This window comes from Anticarsia gemmatalis, chromosome 18 (assembly GCF_050436995.1).
Source record: "Anticarsia gemmatalis isolate Benzon Research Colony breed Stoneville strain chromosome 18, ilAntGemm2 primary, whole genome shotgun sequence".
In the NCBI taxonomy this organism is placed as follows: Eukaryota; Metazoa; Arthropoda; class Insecta; order Lepidoptera; family Erebidae; genus Anticarsia; species Anticarsia gemmatalis.
Window position 1 is genome coordinate 3,785,908 of NC_134762.1, and position 19,386 is coordinate 3,805,293.

At 36.8% G+C, this 19,386-nt stretch overlaps 1 protein-coding gene across 8 annotated transcripts in view; it reads right to left on the minus strand.

The window, feature by feature from the left end:
* Hipk (Homeodomain interacting protein kinase) overlaps nucleotides 1–18,961 on the minus strand; it is a 95,641-nt gene extending 76,680 nt beyond the window's left edge. For 7 of the 8 annotated variants that reach the window (XM_076125762.1, XM_076125759.1, XM_076125761.1 and 4 more), the window contains exons 1-2: nucleotides 18,478–18,961; nucleotides 11,737–11,922 (exon numbers count right to left, since the gene is read on the minus strand). In XM_076125762.1, the coding sequence (XP_075981877.1) occupies nucleotides 11,737–11,919 (183 nt within the window). In that variant the 5' untranslated portion in view covers nucleotides 11,920–11,922; nucleotides 18,478–18,961. The remainder of the gene's footprint in view (nucleotides 1–11,736; nucleotides 11,923–18,477) is intronic. The other variant, XM_076125756.1, reaches the window with a different exon arrangement.
* Nucleotides 18,962–19,386: the final 425 nt, after the last annotated feature.

Consider the following 19,386-nt stretch of genomic DNA (forward strand, 5'->3'; position numbering starts at 1 on the left):
CTCGGCCAAGAATGCCAACGGCACCTTACGTAGCTGATGCTATGCGACGCTACATCTGCAGGAAAATTCTGATTATACGCCCACAGAATTATATTGATATTGGAAATTTAGAAAATTGAAGAGATTCTGTTACGTAACATGTGCTTCGGAGAAAATTTCGTGTTGCCCGTCCTGAATATTAAGGTAGGTTCGAAAAGGAAAGCTCCAACTACTTATAAAATGCAGAGACACGTAGGTAGAATGGTTTTCCTTAACATACTGAGAGGGTTTCTGGCAATCCCTTTGATGTTTGTGGTCAACATTATAATTCTAAATGATGGGTTTTTAAACGCCATAGCAATTATTTCATCACTTTCCTTGACACCAATAGATGCGTTATCGTGATAAGCGTTAGTGCGCCCTTATGACTAGTTCATGCAAATTACAATTACTCCTGCGACCTTCCTTCACAAATAAACTGACCTCCGATGCAATGACTTTAAAACTCTTTCCTATTCGAATACCGTTTATAGAAGTTATAAACCGGTACGAACTTTGTTCCTGCTTTCTACTTTTCGTATCAAAATTTCAGTGCTCAGACGAAGAAAATGTTAAGGTCACTGGATAGCAGTGGAACTTTGTATCTGAATTATAAAGCTCTACAAGGCTCTAGAATAATTTTAAACGTGATGTAGGAGTATGACAAAGGACGTGACTCTTTGTAACCCAGATAGCTAGCTACTCACAATTGGATTACTAATATTTTTAATGCAAGTCACAGTTGGCCCACTGCTGTAGGAAAAACATTGTCGAGAAATTAATTTTCCTTATGACAAGTCCCAATGCGAGTTTAAGAAATGTTATTTTTGAGTCGGTACAACTGGTTACAATGCACTAGTTAGTAGCGAGATCTAAACTGGTACATATCGATGTTATCGCTCCTACAATGTGACAGTGTAGGAAACATCGATCACTGACTTTTACTCTAGCATACACGCAAAACCAAAGCATTTCCAACCTAATTGTAATGGACATAGGAAACTTTTTTAAATGTAGCAGTGAAATAAGAGTGGCCATTTAACATGAAACGATGTTCAACACGATTTAATCGACGCATTGGCAAAAAAGGTTTTGGAGCAAATGTGGTTAGAGAAAGTAAGTGGCTGCTCCTATTGCGGAACAATGGTTATGTTGAGTAATTTTTCACGAAAATTCGTTACGGTTGAGTAATGGTTTTAGATAGACGTAGAACTTTATAGAATGGATAATAGTTGTGAGTTGTGAGGACAGTTATTGTTATCTTATAAGTGTGCAAATAGACAAACATTCGCGTTCTAGGGTGCAATGCACTCGATCAATGCAGCCGCGTCGCCTCGTCACGTGCGTCATCTAACCGTCTCCAACGCTAGCTCAAGAACATTTCAGAGAGAAACTATAGCTCTAATAAGCACCTCGTTTGAATTGAAAATCGCTTTGGGACTTCATTGATAGGTACTTAGGCTAAGTTAGAGAGATAGCTATGGAAATTCGTCCGTTTGTGTTTATAAAGTGTTATAATAAAATATCATAAATTCAGCCGCAAATGAATAATGTAAACGCAAACCGCAGTAGACCATAATTATTATTCAAATAAACTAAGGTACGTGCATTCATAATAATTGTAATTTCTTGTACTATAGTTGTGGTGTCGAGGTACTTTTTGCTCTGTAGGTACTTCCCTCACGGAATCATTTTAGTATGCTTTGGTCGATTCATAATTACGCTGAATTGGTCAGCTTCGTCGTATTACGTTAAATGAAATGTTACTTAAAACAAAAGCGAATAAACAATTGCGTGTGCTTAAGAAGTAAAAAAATAACAACTGCTCACACATTAATGACTTGTAATATTTATTCAAGGCAGTTTTGAATCTAACTGTAAATATCACTTAGTGTGCAAATTAAATAGACACCGAGAATTTCGTGTTCTCTATAATAAAAAGTAGAACAAAGGTTTTTTCGTAAGAAAAAGATAAAATTGTGAAAATATCTCAAGTCTCAAGAGGAAACCACAAAAAGAGAGGAATTAAATATAACATTAGTACCTACTTAACTTCTTATATTTGGGATAAAAGTGCCTAAAAAAAAAAGTAAAAAAGATTTTTACGAACTGTGATATTTTGTACCACTCTTTTTTTTACTTGACGACCCTTTAGAATGTTATATTTTGTAAGTGACCCCTAGAACATAACAGGTAACTAGTGCCCGGTTCCTGAGGTACATTTAGTGGTAGTTTAAATATTCAAACTGTCATGTTTATATCAGCTTAAACGATATTAATAGATAAACCGAGGGTAGGCATCTCACATAACTTGTTCTGTACTGACTATAGTGAAAATTCATAAGTTTACAGTCTACATTTGTCCAAGTAATGAGTGATTGTTGCTAGTCGAATTCTTACATCACAAAACCGTTTAAAACGAGCGTTTAAAACTAAACTGTACTTTCTCTACTCTACATGTCTGAACACGCACACATGTACGTACTTATATTGTTATTGACATTACGGTCTACATATACACAATAGATAACACTGTGTTGTCTAGCAGCATACAAATGCACGACAAACGGTCCCATACTGATGTGAGGGCCGACATACTTCGACACAATGCTATGCTACAGGGCTGCGGGTTTTCATAATGCAACGATATGTTCGGACTGTCACTATCACAGATATGTGACTGTAGTATGTAGAGCAAAATATTCAGTAGCTTTTAAAAAACACAGTCCCCAGCCGCCTTTTATATCTGTTCGGGATAAAACGAAAATCTACTAAACGGATTTTCATGCTGTTTTCACTTACATAACGAAGTTCGCGTAGTTTTGTATAAAAAGTTACAGTTTTAAAAATTAACAAAACATGACTGATTGTAACGATTTTGGAAGACCATGGATTGCAATAACAACCAGTATTAAAGAGTTGATTGCACTAAAAGTTTTAATATAAATATGGAGAGTAAGAATAGTGACGGATAGGGCGCCGAGTGACGAATACCATGAAAATAAATCGCACAGGGCTCAGAAGTGCAAAGGGGAGAGGGGAGACCTTTGCTCAAAGGGGAGAACACAACAGGGGTAAATAAAAAAGTGAAACAGAACTCTAGAATAGCTTCCACCAATAATTTAAGAATATTTTGAAGAATGGCGAGACTTCAACACTATTTACGTAGCATGGTCTCTGGCGTCTATTCCTATCCTAGACAACAAAACAAAGAAAAAATCCATAGGTATATAAATTTGTTCAGTGTCAGACGAAAATAAAGCGTATTGTTATTACACTTTAATGATTGGGACAGACAGCCTTGGACCAGATATGATTATGTCGCAATGTTTGCAAAAACTTACAAGTTTAAATTACTTTTAATGAATACTGAATGCAGCTATAGCATCTGTGAGAAAACTATTATATCTTTTCATGGACTAAATCATAAGATTTGTCTATGTTTTTTAAGTTCTAGTTACTGTTTTTATAAAGGCTTGGCTTGGGTTTATCGAACCCCCGTATAGTCTCATTGCTTTTAGTTGTTCTCGCTTACTACACGTCAAAAGACAATATTAATGAATCAATAGTTAAGACAAGCTTGTAGTTGACAGTTCAAACAACAGTATAATCTCCATCTAACGATATTTAAAATCAAAATCAAATCATTTATTCATTAGAAACATCATCTAGAAACACTGGTTAGAAGTTTTTCTATAACGTTGATTGGACAGCCCTACTCGTTTAGCTAAATAACCAATGGCATTATTGTTACCATGTGACATATGAACTGCCTGAACGAGAGGGATAAATTTATAGCAACTATACAACAGCCATTTTTCGTACACAAGTTATTAAGGAAAACATAACGCGTGATCCTACTCGATCGTTTCGCTGAAATATTTATATAGCAGTTGTAATTCGTATATGTAGATTATTGTCTGAATAGTTCCGGAATATATTAATATTTTTGCAGAGTATAAGGAAATAAATTCAGCGTTGATCTTTGGAATTGCATATCTGAGGCCTCACAATAATTGTATAGCAAGTTTTAATAACTGGCGGACTTCTAAAGAACGACTGCGACCGGAACAAATAATTTGACTTAGCCACCTATATAGATATTTTTATCTTTACAATAGGCCACAAACTTGAAGGTTAGGCATACGTACAATTTTATTTACACACTAAATGATTATCATGTATTTGAGAGTAGATAGCAATGACTGACGTGAGGACACTATATACTTTATATCTTCGGTAATAAATGGAAATTTACCAACGAAACGCCTTTATTAGGCCTGCTTACAAATTCAATTTCAGTAATGCGCAGAATCTTTTGTCATTGAGACGTCTTTCGAAGAATAAAATAGATGTAAAATATCTTATAAAAATGTATTGTTTCGAACCTTTTTTGTTGTTTACTTGGAATTTTGTGAGGTATACTTGTTTATAATATTTATAATAAGCTTGCGACATATAATTCATGTTATAACAGAATAAGACCGGTGTATAAAGGATGTTTACACATTATCTCACGATGATCGGCCGAGTGCAAATGAGCATCAAAACATCCCGTTAAGGCGATCTGCGCTGGCTTCCTTCATGTCGATTGGAGGATATTTATCGTCTGATTTCGATAAATAAACTGGGTAGGTATATTTTTTTCATATAACATTAATCGTATTCGATCTTCAGGTTTCGAAACAATTCCAAATATTATACCAATTAATACAAAAGAAAACCGTTCTTACAATAGCAAAGGCAACTAAATACCAAATATTCTATCGTTTCAAAACCTATTGCGCGTCAGCAATAAGTATCGACCCTTAAATTCGATTTGATTTTTTTATATAGAAAACGAAGTGTTCCCGATATCTGCTCAACTCATGTAACGCCGTCATAAATATCGCCGTAAAATAAATTTTAAAGTATCTTTTAATCGGTCAGTCTGGTGTAAAAACCTGGTCACGTTACATGTCAGACAGATGGAGCGTGTTGAGCGTGTAACCGCGTTTATCGCCTAAACAAACATAGGATGCTGCGCACATTACCATGAAGCAATACCGCCGAGTCATCTTGTGATATCATTAACAGTTTCTTAACAATTATGTGATAATCTCAACAAAATTTGTCGTCAAAGGGCGAGATAAATGTATATTTTTGGTTTCTGGACAAAACAAAATCGTTTCTATCACACACGAGCACGTAACGCAAGTAAGTACTAAACCGATAAAGTTTTTATGTAATACAAATATTATTTATTTCTTTGAGGGCCGAAGACTCAAATAGCACTGAAATTTAAATTACGCTTAAGTTTCGTGCTGCTACTGGAACTTTAACGTGGCTTGTGGCGAAATACATCACGTTTAGTATCGCTTAAAACTGAATGTCGCTTCTTTGTTAAGCCATTAACCAAGTTAATAATATATTAAAAAGATCAAAATTTAATTTGTCTACATTTATTAAGTTTTTCCTCAACTAAAAACCCGCCATACTTTCATCATAATCTCACTGCTAGGCAACAGCATTTTCCCCCTAACCTTCTACGTTGAAATATTACCGGTGAAATGAGTGCTCTAAATGCTTATACAGAGAACCCTTGCATAAACATTATGCCTCACCATGTGACACTACTTATACAGCGTTAATAAGTGGAATTAATGGGGAGTGTCGTCTTACAGATAATGTATTCATGTCTGCGACAACACGTCGATTTGATGAACCAACTCCCTTCAATATAATTTGTTCAGGTTGGATGCACTTGTTGGATAAGTGTATAGTCTAGGACTAGATTATTTGATCTAAATAATAGTCTTTATACGATACAATTCGAAGTTTCCTGAAGATTGACAACACACAGTTTGTAAGCCATGAGTCACTGTGTTATGATACGAAAAACTTTATGTAATAATTGATGTTATCTTTATTCATCATACCTATAGATTATACACAATAGTACTGTTACTCATTTTATGTAAACCAGTCATTCGGCAGTCTTCGCTTTGTAAAGGCAATTTAGATAAGCGTTCATATTCACCACTTTAGTATAGCCTCTTCCCATATATATCTACATTCTTTCACAGATGCTAGTATCATCAATTTCTTGTTTAATGTCCTGCATTGTTGTGAATTTCATTGTCTCGGCATAATCCCTATGTAGTTCATAAAGTTTATTATACTTTAAATGATTTACTCTGTGACTCCAACCGCAACTTTGTGCAAACGACTTCAAGCCACCCGTTGTAGAAACATTTTCATGAGAACAAAGCCGATGAGATCATAATGAAAGATAATTTTATACAGCATGTTTAATTAGACGTAGAATCGTGGAATGGGGTATGAATTTTCATTATAATTAAGAAGCTAAAATTAATCTGTGAAAACAGTTCGTTTTATATCAGTTATTCAAATGAAGGTCGTACGAGTACAAGTAACACGTCAACAAACAAGACTTGTTTATTATTTTATTGTTCTAGTTAAGGCACGCATTTACATTCAATGACAAATCGCCACTACAGGACGGTGTGATATCGATTCCTACAGGTTCATTATATGAAATAACTTGGCCAAACGTGCAATGCAAACAGACAGATGTTTGCCAAGGGCTATGTTCTATATCACGATTGCAGCAGACTATGTAGCTCGGTTTGTGCTGGTTCAAATTATATGGCGGCAATGAATGTGTCTATAAATCAATGCGGCACACCGATGGCGGGTACCGTGTAACACGACTCAGTCATATTAGTCGATAGGTAGGCCATTCGCAAGCAAACGACATACTTTGGAGCGAGTCGTGAATGTATCGATTGACATCGATGGAAACGGAGCCGGGTCGGTGTCGACGTACCTATCTTGGGAATGAGCCCTAACATGCGAACATTAGCTCTAGCAACGTAGTTGTAGTTCACCGAGCAAATTGATGGTTTTCATCTGACGGGGTCGCACGAACAAGCACAAAAGCTACATCGGTAACAACCGTGAAAGTTAACGTTCTGACCCGGAGATACGGATATCCTACGGTGCATGGAGGTGAAAGTTTGTGACACTGACTAATCGATGCGACATAGAGAGCGTCCGTTTTTGTCGATTTCGGCCTACCAAAATACGAAAGTTTAATCATATTAAACGATATCAAAGCCGTTTATGTACGGAGCAATGTCTTAGATAAACCGGTCGGGACGAGCGGAACGGGCAATGGATTTTGATAAGACAAGATTGGTAAGCGCGAATGATCGGCATCGAGCTATCGACTTTGGCAATGTCGCCGACGGTGTGGCAACAGTGCGATGTTACGTAAGTCGCGGGACGCGGGGAGAGTGGCGCTGGGTTAGTGACCTGTATGGTCCGCCGGTGCCAATTCGCCCATCACATCACATCACGAAATCTTCATTGCACAAACACGATGCAACGAACAAAAACAAGCGATCCTTCGCGCTGGATTTGCAAATGATGTCAAGGCGTGTAATATTCCCTCGACTTGGACAATCTAAGTGACCGTTCACACATTCATGCCTGTGTACAAGTTTTTGTTACCTCATAATTATAAAATTCTAGTAATATAAAAAAATATCTACTACAGAAACGTCACATCTGCTACCCAAAACCTTGTTATTTTTAATTAAAGCGCTGTGGGCAGGAAATACGGTCAGAACAATAAAAGACTGGTCGTGTGTCACAAGATCCCGGATGCTGATCTTCACAGTTTATCCCCTCAACGAAATCTAATGCGCTAGAGAGTCAGAGTACTTTTTATAGACGCAGCCATCCGCAAAATCGCCACAGTGGAAGAGGTCCGCCGAGTGGCAACATCGCTCTGACAATAAGATAATCATGACATTCAATTGTCAGACCCATTTATTTATTTAAGTCGACGACCGCAGACCACAGTGCGAAAACAAATAGGTGCATTGATAAAAAAGTTAAAATAACTTTGATTGCAAGGGCGCACGCATGCACAGCTGTAATTATGAAACGGCGGACTGATTAGCGAATAGCGTTCAATTTATCTTGGCAATCTCTCCAGGCGGGTGTTCAGTTGAGTTGACACATCAAAAACAAGATTTGGTACTGTGGCTCAATTCTCGTTACTGGCAAAAAGTGGTCATGCCGTTGCGAGCCTCGGTAGGCAACCATCATCGCGATGCCAAATTTGGCACAAGCACGACTTGGCAACGTCGTACCAGCGCCTCGCTAAATGCACGTAGCCACTTTGCTCCACGTAAACAAACACTATTGCGTCACTCACAGATACAAACAAAATTACACCTAAACGCTCTCCGTGTAAAGTTACAAATCGAGCGAACTTTAATCACGTCGATTAAATTGTTATTCACGAAATTTTGATACATAAAAATTGGAATTGGATTTAACTACTTATTACGTGTTTTCAAGGAAAATTATCAATATACGACACGTACTTGTGTTACCAAGAGCAACAATACATTGCCGAAAGGAGATCTACTTTCCTGAACGTATGAAATCTTAATTAATACAAGCGTGAGGATGCACATACTTTATATAGGAGGCATAATGACATGTGAGCATTATCTGATAAATTATATGACTTTAGACGTTGTTCACGAGTAGTACTGGACGACCTCATTAGCACACTATGAGACGAACAAATTCCTAAAAACACTCGGGTAACGTATAATGTGACATTTGTCTGAGGTGGGTCCCAGTTACGTATTCCCGACACGGGCTGGCCGCCTCCCGCCGCTCACGTTGTACCATCACGAGGCCTCGCCTCCCATCCACGTGCTCAGTCAGTCGCTTACGCAAACATTTATATTATTTTTCACCTCTGAATGCCGCGATATTTCTTTAGTTATTTAAACAACTCAATCGTCAATTGTATATTGGAATCCACGCATATAAAGAATGGGTTGATTGCGTAGTTCATAGAGTACCGTCATATTCAAACGAACGTTCCCTAAAAGAAAGACGGGCTTTTTAATTCACTGCCAAAGATGTTAACATAATATTTTTTGCGATTTATGTAGCACAGAAAATGTGAAAAAAAAACCGCATGGAAACACGCGGTTTGAGAGCTCATTGTGAAGCAACACAACAATACGACCGTGTTGATCACATGACAGAATGAAATTCAATGTGGGGCGCGCAAACAAAGATGCATGCTCTAAACAAAAGCTATCTTGCTTTTGCAACAAATTGAGGACGCCAATTTGTACAGAGTTTTGCAAGTTTGTGCGATTTTATGAACCTACATTGCAACGGTAGTAAAGTTTTCGCAACGGAATATTATTTTGGCTTGCACGTTTTCCTTATGAGGGTTTATTATCATTGGGGAATATAAAGAACCTTCAAATTGAAATGAAAAAATACCGAGGCTGGCGCGCTCACCCGGCCAAACGTAAGCTGATATCCGGAGGAAGTTTAAATACACAATAAAGGACTGCAAACCAATTTCGGTTGCGTCGTGAAGCGAGCCGGCAGCGTGCCGGGCGATACTTTCAAAAGTGCCCCAGATGTTGATTAACGGTAAAAAGACCATCTCGCGACAGATGCGCCACTGCATATTGTGAAGTTCGCAAGCACGAAGGGGAGTGTGTAATAAAATTTTGTTAATTTCAACAAAATCCAAGAAATACTTAAAAATTAATGTTGGCTCCTTGCTAAAATGATTGTTATTTTTAACATGAAAATTATTTGTGAATGCGTTTAATAATCAAGTCGAAGTAGTCAGCGCTTCAAAAGAGTTTTGACTTTGCTTAACTATTTGTTCTAATTGTACCAACAGAAGCATCGGAATTGGACTAATTTTGATTCTCAACTCACTACTCGTTTACGTGCACAACCTCTGAACATGTCAATTCAACTATTTTATTACGGCAATGATCAGGCAACGAAGTCCAAGTTCACCTCAACATGTATATAAATTTATTGAACACTGAATCGATTGTTTTGCGACTTATTTATTTCAACGAAGAAACAGTTTTCACTAATGAAGGCCAGCAATCGGTATTATACATCTGATAAGGTCCGGCAAACTTGTGTTATTATATGAGAAAGATTGCAATTTACTCTTGGGAAATCAGTAAAGTCATACAATATTTCTTCCATGAAAGAGCAAACACGCGTGAATTTCCCAGACGGAATTTCAAAATATACGTTTGCAATGAAATATCGCAATGATTTCAGTACTTGATAGCAATGATTTCAGTACTTGATACGGGAGCCATCGATTTACATGAAAATCCAAGTATCGTTGAGCTTCGGGCCGCACCCCCCTTTGTGACGCGATTACATATTCATCAGCTGGTATGCTCGCGTCTGTGCGTCACGCAAAATTAACTTGAAATATGACTCCTACGTGTTTTACCTTTTGCAAGTTTCGATCATTTAGATATCATATTCAATGGGACCTCAGTTCAAAAGAAAACTTCAGATTAATTAGTATCGATCATTGATAATACCTATTCACATGATGTACAACGATTATGAAGTCACACCCACCCAACGTTTTAAAAGATAATGTAATCAGAATACATTAAAGCCATGTTTTGGAGCTAAAATCGAAATCAAAGTCGTGTAGAGGTTTTGGGTCGTAAAACCAGTTGTTTATCAATAACAAGTCGAGGAGACGGGCCAGTGGTTTAACGCGGTTACCAACATGGACATAAAATATTGTTGAAATACTACAAGTAACCTTTTCTACGCAATAATGAGTTACTGTGATAGGTGGAATTTTCCACAAATCGAAATCCCCGCTGCGGTAGAAAGTGTTAATTCTTTTGCTTTCTCGTCACGTTATGTTATATTCTCACATTTTCACTGAGACAAAGGCTGGATTTGCAGTCTTGAAGTTATACCGGTATAACATTTTCGACTGTGTGCATCAAAAATAATAACAGAAACTGACAATACAATTAGTTTCATTAATTACGTTTTTGTTAAACTGAGCCATTTGTCCATTTAGTAATTTATTCTCAATTACTAAAGATTTCAACTATAAATGAAAGTCGTTTGAAACAGTTCATTAAACCAGCTGGAATTGAGATAAAATTTCTGTCTATTACTTTCTCGTCCAGTTTAAGGACTAACAATTAATGTTAATTGTTATTAATTTGGAGAAGAAAACCAGCCTACAAAATTAAACAGCCTCAAGGAAATGTCGAGAAGTGTTTTAAAAATATACACTTACAGCCATCAATGCATATAGAATCCTTATTACTTACTATACTAGTATATCTAATACTTTGTGAACTTCAATTAAACAAATACTCACGACATTAGTTGATAATTGGAAAAGATTAACGCTTTTTCTTTCGCATCATATTCTTGAATTTTAGACATTTTAAGCCCGTCTGTTAAAAAACGCCTTCCGCGGCAATAGTGCAAAATGAAATTTCCTTTAAAAACGTATACGTGTTAACACAGCTAGAATGAAATCCAACAAATTAAGTGATGAAACCTGAACCAAACTTGACTTGAAGGTACGGTGTTACCAAACTATCATAAGCAAAAACGTTTATGTAAATGTACAGGATTGCAGTTTCAATTAGTATTTAATGGATAGCGATTTAATAAAAAGTAACTAGTTCGTGGATTCTCCCGTATTTCGTGAGGTTTCCACCTATTTGCTCCAGACGATCTTTAATGATATTTATAAGATACAAAAATCTCGTGTCCCACCTCAACGCTGTAATAACGCTGTAACCTTCATTTATGACAGAAAAGATAATAAATCTGTAGAGATATGATGTTGGTACACACCTTGTAGCCGCTGTTGTCCTGCTGTAAGTGCGGTAGTCCGTTATGTTGGTGGTACGGGCTCAGCACGCGTCGCTTCTTGGCTGGTTGGCGCGCCGGCGATACGGCCGGCTGGTAATCGTGCTGCGCGCTGTGGGCCTGACTGCTGTGGTATTGCGACGCCGGCTCCGGGAACATGACATGCATTCCCTACCAACAATATAAAAATACATGTTATTAAACAAGAAGTGCAATCACACATCTCACATAAAACATAGTAATGATGTTGAAAATGTGTTAATCACAATCACGACATGGTATTATGAAACTTAAAAGACACCGAAACCATTTTCCCAAGAGCTTATGAAATAAAAATGAATCTACAATATTAAAGTCAAGCGACCAAAAATTAAACGCATCACGAAGACACTTCCACAATTTTAATATTTTTCGGCTCTTACAGCCAAGTAATTTCGCAGAAAGCGTCGTAAAAATCGAGTTTTCATTTGCTAAGAGCCACCATTACCGTGAGGCATGTCTCCGTTCCATGAAACCGACCCGTAAAGGCGTCGCCGTCGGTGTAAGAAGCAGCGCGACTTGCCCGACACGAAGGCACATTCATTAACAAATTGAGGAGAGTTTCCTAAACATGATACTTGAGATGGCGACATAAAATATAACGACGATACCATCTTTCCTTGAAACGCCGCCATTAGCCTAGTTGCTAATAAATTCTATAATGATATTAATTCGCGTAACGGAAAGGCAAAAGAAATACGAGCAGAGCAAAACAATCTAGATTTACAATGAAACCCGATTCTCCTTGAACAGTCGAGACAGAATTGAGCCGCCTTAACCGAACGCGAAATCCGCTTATTATAATAAAATATCAGACGTTAGCTTACAAGGTTTCCTTTAGTGCTTAATGACAGCTCATAGTTCCTTATTCAGTTCTATTTAAAAGCATTTTGGGTTTCCTCAAGCACCACGGAAACGAGAATGGTAACAAAGTGTGATGAAGATAATGTATAAAAATGAAATATTGACATGCGAAATTGAGAGCATTGAACTTTTATTACTGATGTATTTAGTTCCGGGAGGCTTAATCTATTCAAAATAATGGTCGCCGTGATGGTCGGCCGTGGTCTTAGTTCACACGGGAGCGAAGCGCTGCCTGGCGCGATAGCCGAGCTATAAACGGACGTAGCAAGCAAACACGCAGCTAAACAGATTTAGCCGTTTGTTAATTAAACTTGTTACTTGGAAACTCGTTACGAGACCGTTTAAAGTTTGATATTGAGGAGAAAATTGCTGCAGGATAAAATGAATCTTTTTGACTAAGTAGTTGAACGCGACTGTGCAAGTAAATTGTTTTAGTATTGCAATTCGCTAAGATATATAAGAACTGAGAGGTATTATACAAATATTTTGTACGTAGAAGTATGATGAGCTAGCTCTTTCTGATAGTTTGAAGTAAACTAAACATGGTCCACTTTAGTAACAAATATTCATTTAAGTAAAACTCTTAACATCTGCCCAGTTAAAAAGATAAAATAGGGCCCCAAGTACTGTACCTTGTTTTATACGCGTATGTAATAAGTTCTCCAGCCATACAAATTGAAGCATAAGGGGTTCGTGGCGTGGTAGACGAAACTTAACGTTCCAAATCTACAATTGTATTAACCTTTTACTAGGCAGGTCGAAATTTACATACTAATTATATTCGCTACTTCTCTAGGCAGGGGTTTCTGTCCTCCTTTCTAAAGGCATCTCTTCGCAAACTACAGTTAAACTTAAAACTGAACCTTAACGAATGTAAACACAGCTCAATTCAATTGAGCAATCAGCGCGCAATTTTTTTCAATTTCCTCAGCGTTGACTCAATTCTCTTTCATTTCCTCGCGTTATAATACTAAGTAGCTTTCAACTTTGCAGAAACATGTTGTTTTAACAAATAAAATGATGGCAGCGAGTGTATCATAATAGTAACAATAGGCTTTTAAGTTATACCGCTAACAATATTTCGGAGAATCAGTAACGTTATGCTGGCAGCATATTTATAATCGCCGCGCCAAATCCTCGTTGTGCGGAAGTGAAAATAGCTTTATGGTGGTATCCTATAATCCTATTGTGGTCGGAGAACAATAAGAAAACGTCGGGCGCCGAAACCTAAGTATTTATCGCGGCTCCCATCGACTTTCTAAAGGCAGGCGTGGGTGAAACGTCGGGACATGTTACAAATGGTAAGTTGGGCTCTTAAATGGGAATGAACAAGTCGTTACTACGTATGTACGCGTGTTCACGATGTCCGCTTATAGATAATGATGCTATAAGTTCGCGACAACATCGCACAAATAGCTGTTAGATAACAAAGCATACTGTTGAATTTGTTTCTTATTCTTGTTCTTACAACAGAGACAGCGTTGTTCAGCTTGTAGGGACTCCAACTTCAAACGAAACAACGCATTGAGTAACTTGATGTCATACACAAACGCTAGTACAATGGAAGGATTAAATCCACCATACGGAGCACTGCCTTAGTAATCATTGTCTCAATCTAACCACCAGTACCAGATGTGCAGTCATAAAATAACACCTCTCGTTATAGAATAATTATCGGAGTAAATAATCAGTAATTATTAGTTAACAATGTAATAATTTCATTTACAAAGCAAAATGTGGATAAAATGCATTAATCTCCTGAATACCTAGTTTAAACACTCCCCGCTAACGACCAATTGTTTTCGTATGCTAAAAACCCACATGAAATACATTATTGCCTCTATGCTTAGATATTTAGCATGTTTATCCTAACAGGTTTTTAGCCACGCATTTGAATAGAAAGCACAATAGGCCATAAGACAAAATGAGTATAATTTACGAACATCTAAGAACAAGGCCACATAAGAAATGGGCTCGACAAAATTGATAAGTAATTTCGTTAATAGCCACGACGCATTGTAAATCGCACAGGTTATGTCGAAATCGTGACGTCGGAATGACATGAACGACATAAAGAATAATAAGGGATCATTATCGACGTGAAAAATTGCTCCAAAGTGCTCGAGCTTTCACGTCTTTGTGTGGACACAACAAAGTGATATGCTAAGGGGAACGATCTGACTTATCTTATGCGTATAAAAGAATAACGGAGCTCGGAGCGTACGAGAAAATACAATGAAAAATAATTTTGCGCGCAAAGAGAAAGGATTTCTTTGATGAGTGATTTTCATCAAAGAATTCTGTAACTAGAACGTATAATGCAACATTTTCTTATAAAACTATTTACTGCTACTTATTGTCACGTTTGATATTTGATACTTTTTTTGATATTTTTTTTATGTTTAACTAACATGCTTTGATATGAAATAATATAATAGATTGACGCAATCTGCTATTATCTACAGTTTTACATTCACGTGTCATAGCACAATATCTATCTTATATCACAAAAAATAACGATATCTCCAATATGTAATCGTAGGCGCATTACATGCAAGACAATTTTACAGCTAAAATGAGTTTCTTTAAGTGTTTTACAAGCTCAAATTGAAAGCCATATTTTACAGTGCTATATTCATAAAAGTTACGTAAATTTACAATGGACACCTGAACAAATTTACAGAGAACGACTAAATTATATTTTACGACAGGCGACTTCGCAGTAAGTAAATATTTTTCAAAATTTCGAAGAAAATAATACGCAAAATGTGTTAGCAGGTAAAACAAGTTATGTAGATGTTGGATAAGGGGTACAGCGATAAGAAACTGCACCTCTATATCAGATACATGGTTGTAACACGACGCCTGTGCCAGTTAAAGTTAAAACAGTGTCACAGCCTTGGAGAAACACGCCTCTTGCACCAAATGTAACATAATACAGCTGAAAACGCGTATTCCTCGTACCTACACGCTTAATCTTATCCTATCCATAAGATATACCTTACAAAATATATTATTACTCCTAAAATACAAGTGTCCAACGTTTCGCGTAGCAACTTAGTATTTAATTTCAATATTAGAGAGTTGCTCAAGGTTCTAAGCGACTTGTCACGTTTTAGTTGACCAAGAAAACTAAAAAAGATGTAAAAATAAAATAAGTCGCCATTATTCAATTTATTCTGTTTGAATTCGTCGGTGATGTAATACAGTGTGCATTTTCCTGCATAACAAGGATTAAGGATTTTACGAGGGAAAATAAAACACCTAACTACATTGCGCATTCTACACAATTTTAACATTTTACAGCTAAGTTAATAAAAATCAAAGATTTCGTCTACGACGCCGTGAATCACATGAAGAATCTGCCTTCGCTGATAAGCAATCAGTTTTAGGCTTGAAGTTGCACAACCTGATAACTAACTGTACCTTGTCATCTAACAAGGACTTATCTATCACCAAATTCTTGTTGATAAGTAACAAACCACCTCTTATGGTCTTTGGCAAAGCAATTTCTTTTGTGCTTATATACTTCTAACATTAAGCTACGACCTACGGGGGCGGAGTAATCACGATTAAGTGTGAGTGAAACCACAAGGCTTAGCTAGTTCTGAATTATAATATGTCCTAGGGTTAATAAATCATCCTCAATGGTATCGTTTATGTCACCGTATGTGGCTAGCTTAGCGTAGTACAATCAATACAAAACAGGTAACGCTTCCCATTATCCTTACTACTTTAGTTACCTTTAATGACTAAGGAAAACGCCTACTGGCATAAGAATCAAACAATCGGCGACGCCATATTATACGACTTGGTTCGATCACCAATGACTAGTGAGGAATTGGCTTAGACCTTCATTGACAATTTAGAAATTTATCTATTTACTGAGGATACGTTAATGAAAGCCATGTGGATCAAAATACAAAAGTTATGATCAAACGAACTGCGGTAAGCCGAATTGAACCACGGAAGTGAAATACTCTGGATCATGTACGAACTGCTTAATATTGCACTGCACAAAACCGAGCCAAGCTTTATGTTACCAAAACAAATGCAATAGGTATACTGATAGGTATAATAACACATTCGGGCACCACTCCAATTATAATGACTCATCAACGTCATAAAAGTTACTTTAGAATAACCTTTTTTATCTATAGCTAGCGTCATTAGACGAAAGACAATGACGACCATAAAAGGAACACCGCCAATCGTACGTGTTGTTAGTTGCTACCCAGCCTTTATAAATCGCGATGACATCTTGCCGCGAAGATAGGCTGAAGCTATAGAGGAGAAACAATAATATTCTTTCAAAAGAATGAAATGAGATCCGTTTTGAGAGCTATTCGTCGGCGTGCGTGAGCGCAACAAACAATGACTAGGTTGCCGTTATGCGTTTCGGTTTTCGTGCTGCCGACAATAGTTAGGTACGTAACGGTGCCGGCGACATTTCACGATAGGCCGTTGGAACTCGGCTCTGCTGGTAGATTTGAGCGGTGTGACCTCAGCTACGTTGCCACATATGCTTTTATTTAATAAACGAAAAAAAAATTCTAGCCTAATTTCTATTGAAATCGTAGGGTCGAAAATGAGATATTTTTATACATTTTCGGCTCAAACATTTCTAGCATATTGGGATCCAGTATTATCACAAGACAAATGTCTTCCCATTTAACGACATTTACCTACCTAGTTACTTTGGAACCTGTTTTTTAATAATAAAGTGAGGAAACAGGAAATTAACATGAATTCAAAGAATATAATTATTTCTGTTGGTATAGAATTAATTTATTGCAGGACCAATAGCTTAAGATCAAATAATCTTAATTTTACAAGAATTAGTTATCCTGCTGTCCAACTATTTTTATATAGGTTATTACCTAAGTAGGTATCTCAAGGTATAAGATATCTGATTCATAATAAGTGCATTTTACCAATTTTCTTGATAATTTTGTCTGCTCTTGTTTTAAAACTTTATTTCTGTAGTTTTGTAGGTTTTTTCAGTAATCTGAATGTGTTTTAAGCCTTATATTATAATTTGGAAAGAGGGGAGAAGCCTGCTTGACTGGAATATAAATATTATGATTATTTTTTATCTGTAGATAAGTTTATGTAGGTATAAAATGTATAAATCTTAATTTATCTATGGAGCTAATAAATGTTTTTTCTTTTCTACAATTTGTAAATATCTCAATAAGTGATTTAGGTACTATCAAGAAACCACACCCAAAAAATACTACATTTTACAAATACATTATGGTTCATAAAATGATCAATTACATTTTATAGAATCAATTTACATGTTCAGAGGTGTCATACTAGTGAAACTAAAACTAAGACATTGAAGCTAACATTCTGTACATCTGGATTATTTGTGAGGAAAAAGACCAAAACACAGGCAGATCTATAACATATCAATTACTAAACAGCCTATACATAAAAACATAAACACCATATATAAACAAAGACTACTGTTTGTTTACAAATCATAGACCTGACTGTATTTTGACATTTTGCGACGACCAATATTCTAGCACACAAATTCTTATATCTTTATCATATTCCATGTAATGAAGTGATAACGTTGTGATAAACCATCAACAATACACGTGATCGGCGCAAAAAGTATTCCAATAAGGCACTAATGAAAACAGTTTATTTTTAGTCGTGTCATATGTTTACCTCGCACCGAAAAACTCGCAGTTTCTCGGCACGAAAGTCAACACCAAACTAATTATAAACTTATGTTGCAGCCAACCCGCATACCTGTACCAGCTTTATCAGTTTATAAACGAGAAAATAAAAAGGTTAATAGAAACTCACACGTTGCTAGCGAACGTTTCGTGGGTATCGCTCGCATAGAAAGCAATCAACCGACACCGCTCATCGGCGGGAACCAGTAATTTTCCACTCCGCGTTTCTACACAAGGACCACTTAAACTTAGCAAGAGCCTTCCTCACCTCTCTAAGTCAAATTTCTGACAGTACGATCCCACTATCATGCTGAAAGAAGCACACGAAAGCGGACAAAGGGTCCTTCAAAACACAGCCATTTTGAAACCGTCCATACGAAATGTTACGTGTACCGATGCGTACAATGTTTAAAGGGACCAAAAAAGAAGACCGGGTTATCCGTTCGCACTCATTTTTGTTTTTAGCACATTAAAAACTAACACTTAACATTTCACACACTTCTTGTACGATTTCACTTCATACTTTCGCACCCGTTCACCCGTTTACGTCGCACAAAGTCCTCGGCGGACGAAAGCGACGAACTCACACGAATCGAGCTGCAGATTACATGCCACGGCAGTAGCTAGAGTTGCCAGAGTAAAACCATATCCTACCAAAACAACTTCAGACATTACGCGACTTTAGAAACCATTGGCGATTTATTTAGTTTTACAAATCTAACAATAATTTATTTGAACATAGGTACCAATGTTTGTTACATTTTTTTGTTTTGTATGTTAAGATCATACTTTCGTTGTAAAACAATTACTCTGATGTTTCGGGGTCTACATAATTCGCTATATTGAATTACATCAATGACATTAAATAAAATTAGATTTTAATCTCGTTTTTCTGATCATGAAAGAAATATAATATTGTTCCTCTATGTAAGAAAAATTGGTTTATTCATGAGAATTCAGAATCCCGTTTTTTCGACATCAGAAAAATTGGCTATCAAGAGCCGACGCTTATAGCTTCCGAGCAACACCATGATTTTTT